The following is a 23,740-nucleotide window of genomic DNA, read 5'->3' on the forward strand; positions in this document are numbered from 1 at the left end:
CATATTGTTCTTGCTTATCATCAAATTCACTCCCACATCTGCACCAGCCGGAAAACAAACATTTGCCGAGCGAAACAAGTCATTTAGCATGGGTGTAATTGATACAACAGGGTTGCAACTACATAACTACACTCCAATCAGCACGAATCAAATGTGTTCAAGTATGTTTTCTGGCCCTCGTTCTTTCTAGTCTAATTTCAAGCATTTTTCTGGATCTCTCTCTGGTTTCTTGTGGGCCCTGCACCGGGTGGGCTTGAAAAACTAGCCGAGGTGCAAAAGGGCTAACCTCTGCCCCGACACCCAAAACAGCACATTAATCACAACGAAACAGCTATGTTTTTACCATTATGAGCTGACAGAGGCAGTAGCTATTTCCACACTCTCGCTACTCGTCTCTCACCTCTTTAAAAAATCAATAAAATGAACCTAGAGAAGGTATCACTTCATCTAAACACATTAATCAAAAACTGTGTTATCAGCGTATGTGCAGCTTTATTATGTAGATCTGATTAATGTCTTTGATAAAGGGAGGAGGAATTAATCACAGATCAGCTTTGACTGATCACGTTTTTTATTTAAAAGAAACGTTCTGTATAAAAAGTGTGAGAATTTTTATGCACAAAACACTACAGTGATAGGGTGTTGTAGATGGTTACCTGGGCATTACTATGAAAAATCAAGTGGTTTTAATATGTTGCTATTTCATCGGGTGTTCTTTGTGGTTGATAAAATGTGGAAATAAATCTGATATCAATCAGATATGTGCGTTTGCGTCTGCCATGTAAGCAGCCAGATTGGATATTCCCGTCAATGCATGTTGTGTTTCATTGGAAACGTGATGGTGGTGAATAATGTCAACTCAGGTTGATGCTTTTCTGGGTAGTGTTGCCAAATCCATTGTTTTTCCATGGAATTGGTCAACTTTTTTACTGTTGCCATGGGTTGTTTTTTAGTCCGAGAGTTAAAGTGATTTCCCAGCTTGCCTGAAACATTTGTTTCTTTTACAATAATTGGGTATTAGTAGTTTATTTTTCGTCCCATCAGTCACATGTTCACTCAAGCTCTGAGTGAGCTCATTTTGGGTCAGACTTGTGAATTCACTGAACTGCAGTGTTGTGGAAAGTTACTTTTAAAAGACATGCATTACAATATTGTATTACTTCATTAAATAAATAAATAAATACTTAGTAACTAGTGTCACTTGGTTACTTTTTATGGAAAGTAACGCATTTCATTACTTCTGCGTTCATTACTTCAAGCTGGGCTTGCTTATAAATGTATATATATATATATATATAAAAAAAAAAACCTGAAAAGTTTTATTTTAGCCAACTGCAATGGCCCTTCACACCAAAAATAACATTAATAAGCTTTAGACTGAAGGAAGTGCCACAGCTTCAACATTTACTCTAAATTTCTCTCAACACAAGACAGGAGAGATGTCAGTGAAAGAATGGAAAAATAAAGTAACTTGCATTACTTATTTGAAAAAGTAACTCAGATATTCTCTTGTAAGTTTAAAAGTAATGTGTTACGTTACTAGTTATTTGGGAAAAGTAATCTGATTTACTGTTAACTAGAGACTCGCTCTGACCGAATCATTTGAATCAGTGAGTTGTTGATTTGTGAACAACAGGAATTTATTCAGTCCAACACGCGAATGTATCGTTCAGTGTGATTGTGAACCGATTTAACAGATTCATTGAAAAGAATCAGCTCGTTCACCAATTGGACACGCTATTGCATCTCAGAGTGGGTTTTACTCCACTGCATTAAGAAATGTAGTGGAGTAAAAAGGATTTGCGTTTTCGCTGAAATGGCCCAGTATTACGCGTTAGTAAACATTAGTACTAGTAATAAGCGTTAGTACTAGTAATCCCTGCCTTAGCATGATTGCTTTTGTCTGTAAGTGCTTCTGCAAACCAGATTTTAATTACTCTTTGTGTGCTTTTCTCTGCGTTCTTGTACAAAAGTGCACCTGCAAATCTAGGGCAACACCCCCACGTACAATTTACACTTTCTGTCTGATTTATCTGATATGCAGGTGACTATTGAGTGTGCTGGGATTGTGTTACTCTCGTGAGTCAGAGCTGTAAAGCTGCACTACAAAGCATCGCTCAATCATTAATCATCTTCACACTGCTAATATCTGTATTATAAAGGAATAACCATGTTGACTCACCCTTAGATAGAGCTTCAAAGTAAGAGTTATTACAACTTATCAGTATCTGTTTGGAGATGCAAGAAACTGTTGTTGTTGTAGTTAGGAACACCACCCTCAGATGTACAGGACTTCAGATATGTTTGTTAGTCTCGAGTGGTTTTGGTTCGCTTGACAGATGGAGGATTAAGTGCTTATTGAGGGAATGACTCAGGTAGAATATGACTCTTTGAATTGATAAACTCTTGCTTTTATGCTTTTTTTGGGGGTCTTTGATTATTTATAATGTGTTTGTTTGCTACTAATGACAATAATGTTTTCCTGGTTACTATAGAGACCTTTCCTTGTTGAGATTTTTTTTTTTTTTTTTTTTTTTTTTTTTTATTAGTGCATGTCTATAGATGAAATATTCTGAAAGTATTCCGAAAAATTCTGTAACTGAAAAAAAATATTCCAAAAATATTCTGATTTCTTTAATGATCAATCATTGCATTGTTGAGATCGCTTCTGAATAATAATAATAATAATAATAATAATTATTATTATTATTATTATTGACATATGCATTTCATTGAATACACATAATTAAGAGATTTTATTTCTGATTCAATGGAAAAGGTCGCATTTCATTGTTTTGTTTTTTTGTTGCTGTTTTTCTTTTTCCAGACTATGCTGATTTTAAATATACTCTATGTACATGATTTAAACATAATGCTTAATAAGTACTGAAGAAATGTGGAAATCATGAATAAAACAAAAGTAACCTGGTCAAACACACACACACACACACACACACACACACACACACACACACACACACACACACACACACACACACACACACACACACACACACATGGTGTAGGATTGGTGTAGTTTTTAACTACATAGAAACACCATAAATGCATACAAATGAATAAGAAATTACATTATAGGTTACTTAAAAGATACAGGTTTTAGATTTTATTGATCAAATTTCTTCATTGTAACATCATTACATATGCAATTATATAGTTTAATAAAGGTTAGCATATTGATTCCCCAAATGTCATTGCTGCAAATAAATAAAATTACTTTGATATGAAACAAGAATATATTAACATATTATATAAATAATTTATTTTGTTTTGTTTTGTTTTGTTTTGTTTTGTTTTTTGTTTTGTTTTGTTTTGTTGGGTAAAGTATGACCTAGACGTGTCTGGTGAGACTCACCCTTATCTCGGTGCTTGAGGACACATCATACACACAGCAGTGCCACATCTGTGGGATTAAAAGTTCTCCAGCCAAACATCTGATGACACACTGGGCGTTTCTCTAATGACTGTGTCAAGGTTGTCCCCATGACCTGGAGGGGGCTGGTCTGCCTCCAATCCACTGTAATTATCCAAACAAAGGCCAGGTCTAATTGTCCTGTAAAACAATCCAGCTGCCATTGAGCAGCAGCAGATCTTTTCTCTGGGCAGGGGTGATCCATCTTTGCGGTGTCGCTGGGACAGAAGGAGGGCTCTGACAGCGTAAGCCCTGATATATAGTCATGTATTGTGTTGTGCTTTGCAGACAGGAACACAAAGGAAAAGTTAACCTGGATGACTCTATTGTTGCTGTTCTCTCGGCTCCAAGGAGGATTTGGTGATAAAAACGCACTCTTAGTGACGCACAACGCGCCAGACATGAAATTGGACGCCAACACTGAATCCGTTATTGATGTCTGACTGATGACACAAAGAAAGTGTGTAACTTTAGAGAGAAAACGATGGGGGGCTGGTGCGGGAATGAAACTGCTCGCATCAGAAGAGAACTTGAAGAGACTTTTTGATGATCTTTTATGTGTTGCAAGAAAACGTTCGCCCTCATGCAAAATTCCCAATTACATGAATTCCATATATATTTTTTTTTAATTTCCTTTGATGTATGGTTTGTAGGACAAAATGTTATTATTATTATTTTATTTATTTATTATATATATATATATATATATAGTATCTATATATATATATATATATATATATATATATATATATATAGGACAATATTTGGCAGAGATATAACTATTTAAAAATCTGAAATCTGAGGGTGCAAAAAATAAATAAATAAATAAATAAAACAAATAAATATTGAAAAAAATTAAAGTTGTCCAAATGAAGTTCATAGGAATGCACATTAATAATTTAAAAAAATACGTTTTGATATATTTACGGAAGGAAATTTACAAAATATCTTCATGTAACATGATACATAATATCCTAATGATTTTTGACATAAAAGAAAAATGGATAATTTTGACCCATACAATGTATTGTTGGCTATTGCTAAACATATACCCCAGAGACTTAAGACTGGTGTCACATATGTATGTATGTACTGTATGTATATGTTATGTTGAATAGTAAGTCTAAAACAAGTTTGATAAAATCTAAAAAGTAGTAAAAATACATTACAGTAACCTAAATTACATTACTAGTTTCCTCATGTAATCATCACCTGTAATCAGTTCTGAACTACATTTTTCAAGTAATCTGTCCAGCACTGTTTGTCCACACACACACACACACATCCCTGATCCAATCAAATACTCAGGGATGAACTCAATCCTGCCCTATACATACTTTTCCGATCTTTGTGCTTTAAGGTCACAATTTGGATATTAAATCTAATGAATGATTGTTTAAATTGCCATAACTGATTCTTTTGAGACACCAGCACACAGTCCAGTGCATCTAAGGATCATTACTTGAATTTAAAAGCTTTTACCAACTTTGAATGTCTGAAATATTTGCTTTAGCTCGAAAAGTCATTGGCTCACACTTGTTTGTGAGTGTTTGTGTGTGTGTGTTTTGTGATTTCTTCTCAAAGATTACCCAAGAGCCTCTTTGTGTGCTTTGCCAGAGGTGGCAGAGATGCAGGATCTAAATCTTGACCTAAACAAACGGCCCGAGGCAGGTGTGAGCGACTGTTATTGATGCTCGACCTCCCAGCATTCCTGAAAGAGAGGGGCCAAGGGCCCTAAGTAAATTCACCACAGATGATACACTTGTCAAATTAGTACATTTTAGTATCGTTGTGTACATTTTAAATCATTATGTTTAATATATATATATATATATATATATATATATATATATATATATATATATATATATATATATGTCATGTTTTAAAGAATAATTTTGATGTGTTGACAAACATAATAAAGCACACTTATAATTTTAACAGAATTGATTGATGTGCAATTAAGGTTTCAAGAATATTACTTTCATATCTGAGTATATATTTGGATGTATACTATTTTCATAAGTACTCTTTTAAAAGTATGCTAAAGTGTCGTTTTTCAGAAGGCAATGCTGATTATGAACAGACTGCTGTTGGGTACTATATTATAGTCATTACTAGATGATTTTGTCACTGATAGTAATGTAACAGGAAACGTAAACGTCTGAGTTCTATTTTAAGCAGTTCCAGCCAAAAACATATTCCTTTACCAGTGTCTGCTCTCTTTTTTCTTTACACCTGAACACCTGAGGACACATTTTGACACCAGATCGTAATTCTAACCAGCAACAGATGTGATAATGTCATAAGCAGTGTTAGCGCAATGTTATTTTGTGATATTAGAATTTTCTTCAGAGGAAATTAAATAAAATCAAATCAAATTTAAATAAAAATTTATAAAAATGAATAAAATAAAACAATAAAAAATAAAATAAAAATGAATAAAATAAAATCTAAATAAAAATGAATACAAATTAACAAAATAAAATAATAAAAATAACATTTAAATAAATAAAAGTTCAAGAAAGATGTCCAGTTTCTTGCATTGCATTTTCATATTTCTAGCCGTCATTCAGACATAATGAACATCCGCACAAGGACATGCTGCTGACTTTTCCCAGATGGCAGGAAATCCAGACTGCATACGGTCACTAGAGATTGCTAGACTTTGATGAATCTTTAGCAATATCTATTGAAGTTCAGAGTGTTTGATTTATTTTTCTACAAGATAATGACCCGCTATAATGTCTTCCATTGTTTGTTCTCATTCCAGAGAGATTTTCATAGCAGTACGCCACTCGTGCAAACCATCGGTCCATTCTGAGTGTGCGCTATCTGCACATAGCTTTCTCACATGACAGCCGCTAGCGAGAGTTGGTCTGATAGTGAGAAATACTGCAGCTAGTGTCCAAACAAAGACAAAGGCCTGAGATACAACAGATGGACAGAAGCATTACGCCCTGTGTTGTGTTCCTCTAGCCCTTGTGTTAATTGGGGTGTATATAAAGAGAAAGCTGACTGGTTTGGTATTTCTGACAAGTAAATGCAAGATTAACAGCAATGATGTTTGTGCATGTTTTGGTACAGCTGGTCATGCGAATTCACCGTGCTGAGCCAAAGAAAGCTGCTTGGTTTAAAAGTGACTTCTGACTGAGCTGTGCTTCATCACTACACTACTGACTGTTTTTCTCCATAAAGTTCTGCCAAAATTTCAATAATGTGACTGCATGAGTATCGTCCCATTATCAGCAAAGTATGTACTTTAAGTGAGTAAAAGAGGTAAACAAATCCTGGTGCTTGCAGTGTCACACACACACACACACACACACACACACACACACACACACACACACACACACACACACACATATATATATAATTACAAGTGCATATTCAATACAAGGGTTTTCTTTATACAAGAACCCTAAAATTAATAAATTATTACCAAAGGATTAAGTCTTAGCATGCAAGTTGAAAGGCACGAGAGTGAGTAACTGATGACAGCATATTAATTTTTATTCAAACTAATCCTTTAATGCTCATTTCATGAATACTTGACAATCACTGGGCAGTGGTTCATGCTGAGTGTGTATCAGGATGAGGGTGATGGAGCTCTTGTGGACTGCTGGACGTCTCTGCACTGATGATTCTGTTACTCTGAGAGCGAGACAGGAGGGCAGACAGCTGCGCGTAACACTGGGCCCGCCTCCCCCTCGGCCAGCTGCCAGCTGAGTGGAGCAAAACAGCTGTCAATCACCACAGACAACCAATACAGCAGCAGAAAGATGACAACACAATACACAGAATGATTGTGTTAGTCACTGTTCTAAACATGCTTCTGTAAATGTGAAACACTGGACAGTAAATACGTGCCAGAATGAGATCTTTGTTCGGTAAAAATATCCTTGCTGCCACTCCAGTAATGAGCTGCCATCTTCCCGTGATAGTCCCTTACATTGACTTTGGCATCTGAAGAAAGATAGAAAGAAAAAAAAAAGCTGTTTCAGGTTGGCCAGAAACACTTGCAAAATAAAGCATAAGCCCCGTGAAGCCACTGGTGTTATTAATAAGTCATGTTATTAATGTCACCTGTGTTACACTGTGCTGCATTTCCATAAATACAAACACAACAACTAAGAAGGTTATTTTAAAGGGACAGTTCACTCAGAAAAAGTAGATGGTATGATTTTCAGTGAGATGTGATGAATTAAATTTCAGTCTGTCACATGGCTTCAGAAGGCTTGTAATACAGCATATCAGTCATATGAACTACTTTCATGATGCTTCTCCACATCAGTTTTGCTCCAGTCCCCTTTAACTTTTAGGAATACAGAAAGTTAACAGAAAAAATGGCATGTAAACAATTAAGTGAGAGTAACAGATATTTGAACATTAAACAGTTAAGTTCACTTTGTTAGGGGCAATTCACACAGAACATGTGATGTGCCTTTAGCGCAACAGTCAAAGACATCTGTCTAGGGCATGTTACCTTAGAAAAACGATGGAAAAACAGCCCCTTTAAGGGTTAATTCACTGCTGACAAGATGGGGTTTTAATAAAAGTTGGCTGTCCATGCAGTAGAAATGCATTCATTCATTCATTCATTCATTCAGTGCTACATGACAAAAGAAAAGAGAGAAAAAGTGTTTTAAAAAAGGGTAGGAAAACTTCAGTACCCATTATGCACTGGGCTAAATCAAACATCATTGAGTGGGATACAAAAAGTGGAAGTGTGATTTGTAGTTTTAAGAAAACCCCTGTTCTTGCAGTCAAGATTCTGCCAAATAGCATTCTACATGTTTTTGTTTTTTGTTTTGTTTTATCCCCAATTTTTGTAACTTCACTGGTGGATTGTCTGATTGACTGAATTGTGTATTATGGGTGTTTAAATTTTCCCATCTTTTTTCACCATAGCCCATTTGGTCTGTTTTCTATGAAAGCCCAGGTAATTGCGACTCTTATCTTGCAATTCTGACTTATTTCTCGCAATTGACCTGCTCCCCTTAGCTACTTTTGCTATGTCCGACAAGCCATGCTGCTCTCACAGTACACATCGTGTTCTCACGCAGTGAAAAGTACATCGTGGAGCAAAGCGGAAACACACCGACAGACAAGACAAAGCAGGTTACTTCTGATATGAAACAAGGTCTCAGCACTCTCAGAAATTCAAACAATGAATACTTAATGAGAGATAACTGTATTGGCTCAGTTAAAGCTCCATGTGAACCCATCTTTTCATATTTACTTAAAGCGTGAAATAAACATGAATGAACATCACAACATATTTTATTTCAACCGCGGAACATACAATTTTTCAAGTTTAAGTCAACCAAAATTAATCTACTCTCCTGTCTGATTTGTGGTTGGGAAACAGCTGCGGATCCCGGGCATGAGCACATCAATATAGTGTATTTTTTAACACGCTGTACAACATTATTGTTTTTCCATTTTTGTAATTTTTTTTTTTAGGGTTGGGGTAGGTGTAGACAATAACAAAACACAATCTCATAGGTAAAAAAATTAAATTTATTGTAAGTTTCCGGTCATAGCTGTCGGACAAGATGGCGGATTTGGCGTCATGATTGCTCAGATCGCCTGTCAATCTAGTTCTTTGTGAACGGTCAATTGTGAGACATAATCTTACTATTTGTAACTTGACTTTGTAACTTGCAACTCCTCGAAAAACCCCAGAATAGTGAGATAAAAAGGCAGTTACCTTTTTACCTTATTCAGTGGCAGAAACAAGGTTCCATAGTTTTCTATTTAGCATGTAGCTCTCGTGTTTCTACTACACAGACAGCCAACTTTTATTAAAACCCTATTTTCCAGTGGTGAATTGCATCTTTAAAATGCGGTCACATTAGCAAAATTTTGGCAAAATTATGGCACTTTTCCACTGCACGGTATGGCTCGGTGCGGTTCACTTTTGGGGGGTTTTCTACTGGGTACAGTCCCTGGTAACTGGTACTTTTTAATTACCACTTTGGTTGAGGTTCCAAGTGAACCATACCATTACCAAAATGTGACGTGAAACTCTGCTGATCACGGATTGGCCGGAGAGAATCGTCACTACCTGTATCACTGAACACAAAAGAACCGCTAGATTTAAATCAGCACAGCCAGCCAAGGATCAAACATTTTAAATGAGCACACCTTTTTTTCCAAGCAAAAAGTTTCATTGTCTGTTGCGTAAGTACAGACGTTCCTCTCGTTGATAGCAGAGGAGCGGATCCAGCGAGAGCTTGATGGAGCGATGCAGAATGAAACCGTTTTTTTTTAGGAGTCGTGGCAATAGAGGTGGCACAACTATAACGACATGTGAATAATCCCGCCCACTCTAAAGCATACTAAACTGCAGTGGAAACGCAAGCCGTGCCCTATCGTACTGAGCCGTGCTGAGCCGCGTCGTACCACGCAGTGGAAAAGCACCTATAGTGAGCAAAAAATGGTCTTTGGTGAGGAGTGGGGAGGGGCCGAGAGCCATGGGGGCGGAGCGAGTCCAGTGGCACGAATGTTAATGAGCCCCACGGAGGAGAGACAACAGTGGAAGACAAGAGAGGACATTTACATCACTTGCTTTGTTTACTTTTCTGCAGTAGTCAGCCATGAGGTGGATTAATTTTATTTTGGTTGTTTATTTTGTCATTAAACATTTGCTGGTTCACACCTCCTTCATCCCGAACTTACAAGCTGTCTTACAAGGTCCAGTGTCAGCTCACACTTTCATACACTTTCTGTCGCTCAACCCGGCAAATTTGTACGACTAACTTGAACCCATTGTGGAATCTGCATATGGAAACCCCCAATCGCGTGGATTCCTTTTGAAATGACTGGATTTTGCCTGTGAAAATTTACAGAGCAACAATTAATCTGACCAGAAACACTGCTGTCTCAGATTCAACACTGTTTTGCGAAGCTATGAATAAAATATGATTACGTTTTCCTTCTCTCACACTCGTAACACACAAACACTCTCAGTAATGACTTTTGCTAACACATAAACAGAGGTGTGAGTGTGTGGGAGGTCAAGGTTAGGCTACTGCTGCTTAAAAATAACAAAAGCACCGTCATCTCTGGCAACGGAGAGTCGTTAAAAATAATACACCCAAGCGCTCTCTCTCTTCAGTCACCCCCTCTCCCTCGCTCTGTAGCACATGGTGATAATCACACTGGCCTTGTAGCAGCCATATGGACTCGGGCTGGTCTGGGGCCTGCTGGAACACCGCGGCGGTTAATTAGAGGCTGAATACTGAGCGACTGAGCGCTGATCTCAATCCCTGCACGCCTGGACACACTGACTGCCCTTTTGAGCAGCTCAGGCCTCCAGGGATTCGGGGGAAACGGAGGGGTAATTATTTGAGATAACAGTGAAAAGAAGAGGTGAGGACTGTGCATTTGAAAAAAGGCCGGGCAACATAAAGAGAGGGAAAGCGAGGACAGGGCGGAGAGGACGCCTAATGTGCTAAAGGTCAACATCTCCTATTTTTATGTAGAGTGTCAACAGCCTGTTATGCCTTTTTAAAATCGCCACGCTTTTCATGAATGACATATTCTGTTGCTGGAGATTCAGCTTTAGAGATCAGTGCTTTGCCTGACAAATGAATGTGTGTGAATGACAAGCTGCTCGGGCCGGCTCTTTTTCACTGAAGCACTGTTGATGACATTTAAAGCTGCATATACTGCATGTCTTCAAAATCAAATGGTTATTAGGCTTCATAATTCTAATATAATAGAGTATGTATGTACTGTATGCATGTATGAATGAATGAACAAACAAACAAAGTTATGCATATAAAATTGAACTTCAGCCGACAATCACAAATCAGTCAATCAATCAATCTATCTTCTTGGTTTTTATACAATAATATAAATTAATTTATAGTTAAATCTTTAAAACACTTACATTAAAATAATATTTATTTATTTGTTTGTTTGTTTGTTTATTTGTTTGATTGATTGGTTGACTGATTGACTGATTCTCCACAAAAAAAAAAAAAAAGGTTTTGCATTGTGGTCATGAGAATTGTTATGATTAATAATAATAATAATAATAATAATAATAATAATAACAATAGTAGTTATTTATTTTTCTATGGTAATGAAAATTGAGGGAGAGGATTTGAATATGTTTAAACATCAATAACACAATTCAAAAAGTTTTCATGTTCATGCAAAATATGTAGGCAATAAACAATAATTACCAACTGAATTATCTGGCTGACTGTACATAAAGCCAGTTATTACATGGTTACATACCAAATAAATACATTAACAGACATGCAAAGAAATTGATATGAGTGTTTTGAATTCATATTTAATTTATTTGTATTTATATTAATATTTTGAATTTGTTTTTATTTTATATTTTTCCTTTTCATTTTAGTTTATATTTAGCAATTTTGTTGTATGCATTTGTTGTTTTTATTATTTTGTTTACGTACATGTCTTTATTAGCTTTTATTATTTATAATTTATATACATTTTATAATTTTTATTTCAATTTTATTTATTTTACTACAGAATGTTAAACTGAAAATGAGCTGACATAAAATAACTTAAATTTGCTTTTATTAACATCTGTTTTATTTCCATTAACAAAAATATTTTCATGGCTTTATTTTTAGTTCTAAACTTAGTTATAGCTCATTATACTAACCCAAGTTACTTTTAGTTTTTTATAATAACAAAAATTGAGTTTTAGTTATTTATAATAACCCCAGTAACAGCCAATTATACAGTTAAAGCCTCATTATACAAAAATATAATAAAGCTTGTACGTTTCTTGACAGTGTTTACCAGTGTTGGGGAAAGCTACTTTTAAAAGTAATGTATTTTCGATATTATGTTACTCCCTTAAAAAAGTAACTAATTATGTTACTTGTTACTTTTTTGTCAAAAGTAATGCAATGCATTACATTACTTTTGAGTTACTTTTTAAATTTGGGCAGGGCTTACATGTTTGTTTTTAATATAACAAATAAATAAATAAATTACAATGTAAAAGCCCTTTCACACCGAAATTGAAATGAATCTGCCTCAGGCTGAAGGAAGTGTAAATTCACGTCTGTACAGTAGAGGGCGCAGCTCAAAGAAATCGTATGAAGAATATGACGCAGGCGATGAAAGTTCAACACTATTCAGCAATAACAAAAATGAAACACAAATATGTCATTTTTTCTTGTTAATATGGTTGAATTGGACCCTCGAAGGTCAGTAGCAAAGACAGTGGTTAATAAAATGGGATTAAATACATAAATTGTATTTGTCTTATTTAATATATTTAATTTTTGCAGGTTTGTATAATATTCTGAGTTTGTATTCGACTGTTTTTATTAATTTTATTCATTGCATTACTTTACTAGTTACTTTTAAAAAAAGTAATCTGATTACGTAACTGGCGTTACCTTTATTGCTTCACCCCCAGCACTGGTGTGTGCGAGGTTCACCCAGTGAGGGTTTATGTTTGTAGATTATAACTAGTGTTGAACTGTGGCGTTACAGGAAGACTGGCCTTGCAGACACGACCTAAGGGCTTCTCTGACCAACAGGCTTAGCCTGCATTATTCTCAGACCCTCAATATTAATGTATGTCTCCCCAGTCGCTTATTCTATTGAATAATATATTAGCTCCTAAAGCAGATATGTGTTTTACACCATGTTCACTATTACAGAACGTGCTGGAAGATCTTCAACAACAGCACTTGTTCAAGTTTTCGGTCAGCTTAAATCCTGAGGTGGACAGTCAACCAAACACGACGCTGGAAAACCACAGTGCAGCTCCCGCAGTGCCTAAATATCGACGATGGGCATGAATTGATAACAATAAACTAATAAAACCACAGTTTCAATAAAGAGTGAGATGTTAACTCTGATTTTCAACAATCCAGTCACGACTGTATCCGAAGCAACTGCGAGCTGTTTTAACAGAGTTATATGATTAGGCGTGTGTCTGGAGAAATTCTGTGTGCTTTAATAGAGTTATGCGGAGGTCTTAAGCTGTACGCCGCTAAGAGAGGCTTATGTTTCCAGGCGCAAAGCGGTAATCCTATAACGCTGTTCAACTATATTGCTTAAGGCACTGCAAGCAGTCAGTTGGTAACTATGTTAAACTATCTGCAGTTCCCTAACCACTCGCGCAGATCTCGCCATGATAAGATAATGCATTATTCACCCGGAGTGCTATAGAAATCATTAGTGCAGCGGTTTGAACGCTTCAAATAGATTCAGAGTCCTTATATAAAAACACTCTGGTGCAGTAATGGAATCAGATGGTAATACCATGGTACTTTAATACAGGGGTGTTTCTGCACCTACAAGTGATTTGTAAACTGTTCCAGTATAGGGGTTGATTTTTTTTTATAAAAAATTAACATTTAAAAAAATATATATTTTTGGTATAGGGTCACATTATAAAGGCTTTTTACCATTTAACATTGTAATTTATTTTATTATCAAATTCCTTATATATACACATTTTATTATTTTACAATTGTCCAGGCTTAAAATATGAAAAATGTGTGTAATTATTAATTTAATTTAATTTAATTTAATTTAATTTAATTTAATTTAATTTAATTTAATTTAATTTAATTTAATTTAATTTAATTTAATTTATCAAAGATGTTAAAGATTTTAATTGTAAAGAAAGAGTTGTTTTATTAAATACATATGTTGATTTAATAATTTGATTGATTTAATTTAATTATTTAAAAAATAATATTATATACAAAGACTGAGGTCAACCATTATTATTATTATTATTATTATTATTATTATTAATAATAATATCATTATTATTATTATTTACAACTGATGACTATTTTTTAACCATGTACAAATTACTGTTTATTTCAATTTTATTATTTATTTATTTATTTATTTATTTATTATTTTTAAATGTGATATTCAAAAGTGACATAAACCACTTTATTTTATTTTATTTCTTTATTTATTTTTTAACCACACAATTTGATTATCACTTAGTTGTGGTGTTTTTTTGTTTGTTTGTTTTTTACTATTAATAATAACTTTTAAGTTTAAGCATTAGCAAGATGAGTCAGCCATTTTATTAAAAAATCTTAATTTTCATCACTATTTCCGCCAAACCCAATTAAGATGTGTTGTCTATTTGTAATAAAAATGAAATATTGAAATAAACATTGGTGATAATCAATAACTCTGTGAGCAGAACAAATGTCAATTGTTTAACCATTCATTATTGTGCAAACTATTCCATCAAATGAAGGCATGATCTTTGTAACTACTACTTAAAGTTGATGAGGTGAACAGAAACACATAAGGCAGTGGAATGTATCAGCACGCTGTAGACGATGTGCATGCGAGTGTGTGAACAGTGAACAGTCGGTGACTTGGTGAGGGGGATGAAGGGCCGCTGATGGCAGCTTGGCCAGGCACGGCTCATTGCTTCGGAGGTTCCCAGGTGAAGGTCTGGTGCTAGAGATCTCATCAGTCTGACGCTCAGTATACACACACCGACAGCCTATATTGATTCATAAAGTCCATTCAGTGAGAGTCAGTGGGGTCCAGGGTTATTTTGGACCTCAATAATTTTCATTGTGTGGACCAAGCCAGTTCATCACAGAGGTTTGAAACAACACGAGGAAGAGGAGCTGATCACAGAACTTAAAGTCTTGATAAAACTGAGCTGTTATACCATGTTTAAAGAGCTAAACACCTTTAGTTTAGTGACTGATTCAAGTTTTTTGGGGAGATAGAGTGTGCTGATGAGAGTGAGATAAAAGTTGAAATTTAATGACTTTTAAAAATGTCAATGTGATGTAAAATGTAATGTTTTCTTTGCATCATCGATACAGTGAATATCTTACACATTATTTTCAGACCAAAAAATAAAAAAATATTTTTTTTTCTTTTTACAAATATGAATTATTAATTCATATAATGCTGTAAAGGGTTTTACTACATGACATTTTATAACCTGAACTATCCTTGCCATGTCATAAAAAGATAAATTTATCTGATATTTTACAATATTTTTAATCTTGTCATGAAGGTCTTCAGTGGCCATTTGTATCATGCAATTTTCGTTTTTTTCTTTTCTTTTTTTTTCTCTTGAAAATTTCTGGATGCATAAGTGGCAAGATATTTTAGAAAGAAAGAACTGCACAGAGTTGGTGACTTATAAATTATTTATTGCTACTGTGTGAATAACAATCACTGTAATCAAAAAAAAAAAAAAAAAAAAAGAAAAGTGAAATCTGATTAGGTAATCCAGACGACATGCTATCACCTACTACCCAGCCCTATATAATTTCAATAATAACAAAAAAATAAATTAATAATAATAATAATAATAATAATAATAATAATAATAATAATAATAAAAACCTTCATAATAGAAGTGGTGTCTTTAAGTCATTGCATTCATTCATTCATTCGATTTATTTATTTATTTATTTTAACCAACTATTATATTATTTAACAAAAGTCTAAATTTAATGATTTTAAAATGTAATGTGGTGTAACCATCAAGTAAATACATTAACATTTTCTTAAAGCTTAAAATATTACATTAAATATTCTTCAAGTATTGTTTACACATCTAAATGAATGAATGAATGAATGAATGAATAAGTTAGTTTTGAAAGACTATTTTTTACCAACTACTATACTATTTAAGAAAAGTCTAAATTTAACGACTCTAGAATGTCATGCGGTGTAACCATAATAGAAGAGGTGTCTTTAAGTAATTCATTCATTCATTCATTTTATTTATTTATTTTAACCAACTATTATATTATTTAACAAAAGTCTAAATTTAATGATTTTAAAATGTCATGTGGTGTAACCATCAAATAAATGCATTAACATTTTCTTTAAGCTTTAATTATTGTATAAAATATTTACTTAAATTATTTATATTCTTCAAGTATTGTTTACACATCTAAAGGGATGAATGAATGAATGAATGAATGAATGAATGAATGAATGAATGAATGAGTTTTGAAAGACTTTTTTTTACCAACTACTATACTATTTAAGAAAAGTCTAAATTTAATGACTCTAAAATGTCATGCGGTGTAACCATAATAGAAGAGGTGCATTCATTCATTCATTCATTCATTCATTCATTCATTCATTCACTCACTCACTCACTCACTTATTTATTTATTTATTTATTCATTTATTTAAATTCAATTTATAAATTCATGGATATGATTGTGCCCAATATGACATTTCAAAACCAATTGAGCACCACTGACCTAAACTTCACTGGTCTGCTCAACTGTATCATCATTCTGTGAAGAGAGCAATTTACAGTTTGGCTGAACATTCACAGTACGTGAAAAAACTGAACAAAAGAAGGACAACCCTCTCTCTGTCTCTCAGCGTAGGGTCCAAATGAGCTGTAGGTGGTGATGGGAAACCATGGAGTATCCATTTCCACACACCATATGGAAACTCTGTGGTTTGTTTGGAGGAGGTGGGATCTAATATTGACCTGGACCATATGTGTTTTAGTGAATTACAAACACAACAGGGCCGAGCGGCCACCTAACACACAACATATGGGCATCTATTCTGTGTTAGGGGCTTTTACAAACAAGACCCCCCTACACACACACATGCGTGTACGCCGTCCAAGATCTCGAGGGACTGCTCTTTTGAATTACTCTATTGACACACACCATAGTTAGCTTCATTAGCGGGAGCTAGTGTTAGCTCACAGTGTGAGACCGTCGCTGGAGTTTTCTCCCCTAAAAACCAATTATCATTCGTGACTGCACAGTAACTTCAGCTTTGCATCACTGATCATATCAGTGTCAGTTAGCTGGATTTCCTCTTTCTTATAATGGACTAATACATTTAGCTAATTAGTTGGTTTGAGATCAAATTATTGTCAGGTTGTTGCTGTAAATAACAAACATGGTGTCTGACCACTACTATTTAGTATTCTACTATTTTGCTTCCTTTCAAGATTCAATTGTAAGTTCCAGAGAGCACATTCAGGCATGCACACTCTTCAAAAATGGCACTTTCATTCTCTTGACAAACTAAAACTTGAAAAATGGAATTTGTATATATAAATAGGATGACAGATATAGAATGCATTGCATGTTAGCTTGCTTATAATCCTCGAGAGTATGTTCTACGTAAATCCACCTGCTATCTTACAAGAAACTATGCTGGTGTTGTTCCAGCTGTGTAAGATTGTGATATTAGTTGTGAATGTTCTTTAGAACTGTGGGGAAACAGCGAATTGCTGAACTACGTTGGTAGTGACCATTGTCAGAAAAGAAATGTGTCAGGAAGGACTGCCTAAAAGAATTGTTGCCAAAAGGGTCTGTCAAAATAAAATAAAATAAAATAAAAAATAGCTTTTTTTTAACCAACTATTATATTATTTAACAAAAGTCTAAATTTAATGATTTTAAAATGTCATGTGGTGTAACCATCAAGTAAAAGGCATTAACATTTTCTTTAAGCTTTAAATATTGTATAAAATATTTACTTACTCTTCAAGTATTGTTTACACACCTAAATTAATGAATGAATTGATGAATGAATGAATGGATGAATGAATAAACAAGTTAGTTTTGAAAGACTATTTTTACCAACTATTATACTATTTAAGAAAAGTCTAAATTTAATGACTCTTAAACGTCATGTGGTGTAACCATACGTAAAATGCATTAAAATATTTTCTTTAAGTTTTGTATACAATTATTTAAATGAACAAACAAACAAAAAAATATTTTAGTTTTGTATGTAGTATTTGGCAAATACTGTACTATTTAAGAGAAGTCTAAATGTAATGACTCAAAAATGTCACGTGGTGTATCCATTAAGTAAAAGGCATTAACCTTTAGTATCATATACAATCAAGTATCGTATACAGTATTTACTTAAAGTACATATTCTTCAAGTATTGTGTACACATCTTAATGAATTAATGAATGAATAAATAAATAAATAAATACATATTTTAATTTAAGTACTGTATAAAGTATTTACTTAAAACATATATTCAAGTATTGTGTACACACCATAAATTAATAAATAAATAAATAAATAACATTTTCATAATAAAAAAAACTGTACTTTTTTTCAAATAACATTAATTGTTAATTCATTATTTTCATTAAGTGTTTTTGGAGGTTAAACCACATGACATTTTAAAACTTGAACTGACCACAAAACATTGTGGTCTTCAGGGGTTCTCTGTACAATTTCCATTCCTGCATGTTTTTCTGCATGTTGGTTGCACGACATGACTTCATACCCCCAAAATGTGACATGAAGTAACACGTGTTTATCCTCTCAACATATTTTACATGCAGTGCCAAAAGTTGGACTGCAAAAGATGCACAGCAACTGGCCACAGACTCATATACAGATAACGTCCACACATCTTAAGGTGTAGTTAATCAGGAATATTCAGAATCTTACTGTAGTTATTGATTAGCAGCTGGATGATTTTGTCATGTCCGTGTAGAGAAGCCAGGTGGAGCGGTGTGTAACCCTGCAAATACACACAAACAATCTATAAGTGCATTCGGTCAAATTAAGTCCTGAAATGTCAGTTTATATGCATCCTACACACAAGCAAATATCTAAATATTATTAGTGTGGGAGGACAGTAATATGACAGCAATTCTTGTTCTCCTGTTGTGTCTGTCACTCGATTGTGATAGGCTATTAAAAACAGCTGGACGTCATTTCACACACCACTGTGTGCAGGTGACATTTCCCATTTATGCAGTTAACCAGACAGCGAGACCCGCTGAGACAATCGCTCCAGTACATCCCGCACATTAACACGGGACTAACCCTCTCCAGGATCCCGTCAGCACCCACCGCTGATTCAAACAGCTGCAGCCTGATGGTGCTTCCTATCAAAACCTAGAAGGATAGTGTGCTAGTGAAGCCGGCGTGAGAGGATGATGGATGTACGAAATGTGACTGCGGTTTAGTGCTGATCTGAGCTCAGGCGGTGATTAGTGTGGATGACGGCACATTAATGCTCCACGGGGGACTTTATCATCCGAAGACACTTCTGCAAACGGATTGACTCCATCTATCCCTGATATTTGTTTTCAGTTACCATTTCCTCGCTCATAACACTAATGGGCCATGTGATTACTGCAAAACGAGGGTAGAGCGAGCATATTTAAGAATTTTGGACATTAACCAAACAAAAAATGGATAACGTCCTTAAATGTCCAAAACAGCATGAAACTGAAATACAGGTGCAAATTAATTATGTAAAATTTTAAAACAAAATTAGTACATCATTATCATTTAAGCATACCCTCAATCAAAAAAACAAACAATTCTCAACATGATGACTGGGCGTACCGTATTTATGGAAGATTTTTAATGCTATGCACATGTATACAAACATGTGAATCAGTTTCAAAGTTTAGGGTTCACATAAACAGAACATTTAGAATCTGAAATTGGATTGGATTTATTTGGATTCTTGAAATTTAGTGCGTGTAAACATACCTAACAACATGCTAATGTCAAACTCTACTGGAATCAGTTGTCAATCGAGCCTCCAGTTAACTTTTCGTGAAAGGCACTAGTTGTATAATGTGTCAAGTTGCTGCCTGTGTAGATTGATACAGTCACTTAGGAGCTCTATGTAAGCAGCAGAGAGCGTTTACATTCTGGAACAGAACTCATATAGAGAAACACACAGATTGAATCGTTGTTTTTGAGTATTTGTTTTTTTTGGATAATGTTGGGTTTGAAGGTGATGGTGATACTGTTTAATTTTTTAATGTTTTTGGAGCCTAGAATCAGTCCAGGATCACTGGTGGCTGTGTTTGTAGCGTGTAGCACAGCGTAGCCATGTTGCTAACAGCACAGCACTATCATAGTGTAGTTCTGCTGCCCTTAAAGGTTAAAGTAGACTTCCCTCCGCTCTACTCCTCATTATTACACTAGTCCTAGCACTGACATTTTTGGAAAGGTCACAGCCACTTTCATGTGCTCTGTTTCACGTCAGCTTCAGTATAAGTAAAGGCCCTGGAGAGACTGTCCAGGGTGCCAAAGGAGCCAGTGGAGATCAAGGTAAGACAGTGAGTTTGGTTTTAACGCGACTGACTAACATATTGACACAGAACATGGACAATTGCTGTCATGACCCTTGTGAAGAAGAAGTTTGCATAATTGTATTGAATGTGCACTTATAGTGTAATATTAATGAAATAAAATAAGACACTTAGTGTAAATATGTGAATGTTATGTTTGTATTATTGTATTGTATGTGGTTTTTATAAATCCCTGAAATACGACCCATCAGAGCGTATACTACAATTGCGCCCCATCGGCAAAAAGGTCGTTTTTCATATTAATGTTTTGTACTCTTTTATTTGCACTGTGATTTGCGTTTCGTGTAGCTCAGTTGGTAGATTATTGCGTTATACCTTGATATGCAATCATGCTATCATGGGTTCGATCCCAGAGAACAGACGTGCACGTAAAATGCATATGCTCAATAAATCATAATTTAGCATGATTTCTGTGAGGGTTAGGATTAGGGGGTTGGGTTAGGTGTGGTCATTCGAACGAATAAGCCTCCTAGTAAAATATGTACGAATTACTGTGAGATCGGTGTAAAAAGTCCACACATTGCATTTAAATAAACGTGCGTTTTGATTGGTAATGACGTTATACGTCATTTCAGGACGACAGACGCAACGCGAAACTGTCATTATTTTTACGCCCGCTAGAGGCCGCTTAACTTTAAAACGTAAATATAGGTCGTAATAAGGTGCTTGCACAAACGACCTATATGGTCTTTTTTGTTGGAGGACAGGCTCGTAAATAAAGTACATTTTGTTTAATATTATTTATTTAAAATATTACGCTTAGTGTAAATTTTTTAAAAGTTTAATTTGTATTTTTGTTACAGTAATTATTACGATGAATTTTTTTAAGTGCCATATTTTTAATCACATGCAATCTCAACCCGTTTTACTTCTACTATTTGACTCTGTTGACTTTCAAGGCAAACAAAGACATACATATTATATTTTAAGGTCTAGGTGCACCTCAGGTATAACAGTGAACTCTATGAATGCCTAATTAATTTTGATCAATACGTTTTTCTTCAAGGTATCATACACCAAGTATGCATACCTAATCCGTTATAATATACTATGAACAGCATTATAGTAAGCAGTAATAGCAATGAGCTCCACAAAATGAAATGATAAAAACTGTCATATTCAGCTTAGGAAACACCACACTATTGCACATACTTCCTGTATTACTCTGAATGGTTATGGCATTAAAACCCATTACTTCTAAGGTTCGTAACTTAATCTGATAGTATCTCCATTTTGAATGTTTAATAAAAAAGTTACTAAAACCTAATGCTAGGCAAGGAAAAGGGATTTGGTCTCATAGCGTGCCAGTTCTTAACCGTCCCACAATCCTCTGATAGCTGGGCAGCCAATGAGTGTGTGACTGCGTTCAGAATCTGAAGCACATTTCTTCTAAATCCTGCTTCATTTCACAGGTGTATTGAAATCAAACTCACCCCCTTTAGAAAGAAAGAAGAAAGCAGGCCGTCATCAAGACCAGAGTCGGCTCCCGTTTGCCAGAGAAGATTACAGAAACAGAATAAGCATAGCACAAGATGGGTCAAGAACTTAATTTCACACTGACAGCACGGGCAGTTTGGCTCTGGAAATATTTCCTTCATATGAAGAGCATAAATCTAAATCTACAAAACCTATTGAGCCGCCTACAGCATTTCAAGGCATCATGGGTGCACTTCCACCCTCAAGACTGCTCTAAAGTGTAGATATGATATCATGTTTTGGCTAAATTTGATGGGAACATTACATGCATTCTTCACAGAGAAAGTAATGTCAGAATCTAGTGTGATAATTTACATGCATTTTCTGCATATGTGAAACTGAATAAAACCAGGTGTACACTTACATGCTTAAAACGCCAGGTAAAGGTGTTGGTATCGAGAGAGAGAGAGAGAGAGAGAGAGATGGGCATATAATACATTTAACGTGAGCTTATTAATTTATTCATTTTTTTTTTTTTTTAATTAAAGGAATTTAGCATTTCACCGATCAGATGTAAATTCACATATAAGGAATTAACATAAAACGTTGATGTACTTTTAATTTAGATAGAATATATATGTTTTTCTACTTCAAAACACTGCTTTTGCCATTTCTTTGTGATTGTTTGTGTAATGTAGTCGAAATTCTTCACCAGTTTTTATTCTCAGTGGTGAAACACCAAAAAGGTCTATCCAAAGGGAAACTGAGACCGTGAAAGAAAAGAGAAGTCCACGATCATGTGTTTGTGAATCATAGTGAGCCACATCCAGACCCTGACAGCGCTGCATGGATTATTGATTTTTTTATTCCATTTCTGCCCAGAGGAGACTGCACTTGAAGAGCACCATTAGCCCCATAACGATTAGAGAGCAAAAGTTAATTATGTAATTATGAAGGCAATAAAAAGTGCGTGTGTGCTTGACAGTGCTTGTGAAGGCTTTAAACATTATCTTCAATGAGCACGTCACCGCAGACAGAATGAGGAGGAAGATTAGAGTAGTGGAACAAGTGAGAGAAAACATCAAGTAATCACAACACTTATCACAACTATCTAACTAATTAAATACATCTACAACTCATCTGTGATGCACATGCTTACATTTTTTAGAATTAAAACTTATTTCATATTTTGTCAGTTTAAAAAAAAAAAAAAAGTTAAAGAGCTGTAACTTAAAACTGTATAAATAAATAAATAAATTAATTAATTTTAAGCATTATGTAACAATATGTAGTTTATCAAAAATTTGGTCTTTTGATATTTTGATATTTTGTTGATATTTATAGTGCTGTCAAACGATTGATCGCAATTAATCACATACAAAATAAAGGTTTTTGTTTGTATAAAATATGCGTGTGTTCCGTGTATATTTATTATGTACATATAAATACAAACACATACAGTATTACAACATGTCTGTGCATTTATATATACAAAATAAATATACACAGCACTACATATATTATGTAAATATATATATATATATATATATATATATATATATATACATACATACATATATATATATATATATATTGGATTAATCACAATTAATCATTTGACAGCACTAATATACACTACTTTAATCCTTGAAAAAATGTTAAAATAATAATAATAATAATAATAATAATAATAATAATAATAATAATAATAATAAATTATACATTGACGTGCTGAACACCACTTAATTTTAGAATCATTAATTCAAAACCATTGTTGAAAATTATATATATTATG

General features: G+C 34.4%; 1 protein-coding gene across 7 annotated transcripts in view; it reads right to left on the reverse strand.

Moving 5' to 3' along the window:
* Positions 1 to 6,925: 6,925 nt before the first annotated feature.
* LOC109055275 (ankyrin repeat domain-containing protein 1) overlaps positions 6,926 to 23,740 on the reverse strand; it is an 86,539-nt gene continuing 69,724 nt past the window's right edge. For 4 of the 7 annotated variants that reach the window (XM_042753616.1, XM_042753617.1, XM_042753614.1 and 1 more), the window contains 4 exons: positions 21,963 to 21,965; positions 18,860 to 18,932; positions 7,304 to 7,399; positions 6,926 to 7,158 (listed from right to left, as the gene is read on the reverse strand). In XM_042753616.1, the coding sequence (XP_042609550.1) occupies positions 7,007 to 7,158; positions 7,304 to 7,399; positions 18,860 to 18,932; positions 21,963 to 21,965 (324 nt within the window). In that variant the 3' untranslated portion in view covers positions 6,926 to 7,006. The remainder of the gene's footprint in view (positions 7,159 to 7,303; positions 7,400 to 18,859; positions 18,933 to 21,962; positions 21,966 to 23,740) is intronic. The other 3 variants (XM_042753618.1, XM_042753615.1, XM_042753613.1) reach the window with 1 other exon arrangement.

This window comes from Cyprinus carpio, chromosome B25, assembly GCF_018340385.1.
Source record: "Cyprinus carpio isolate SPL01 chromosome B25, ASM1834038v1, whole genome shotgun sequence".
Taxonomy (NCBI): domain Eukaryota; kingdom Metazoa; phylum Chordata; class Actinopteri; order Cypriniformes; family Cyprinidae; genus Cyprinus; species Cyprinus carpio.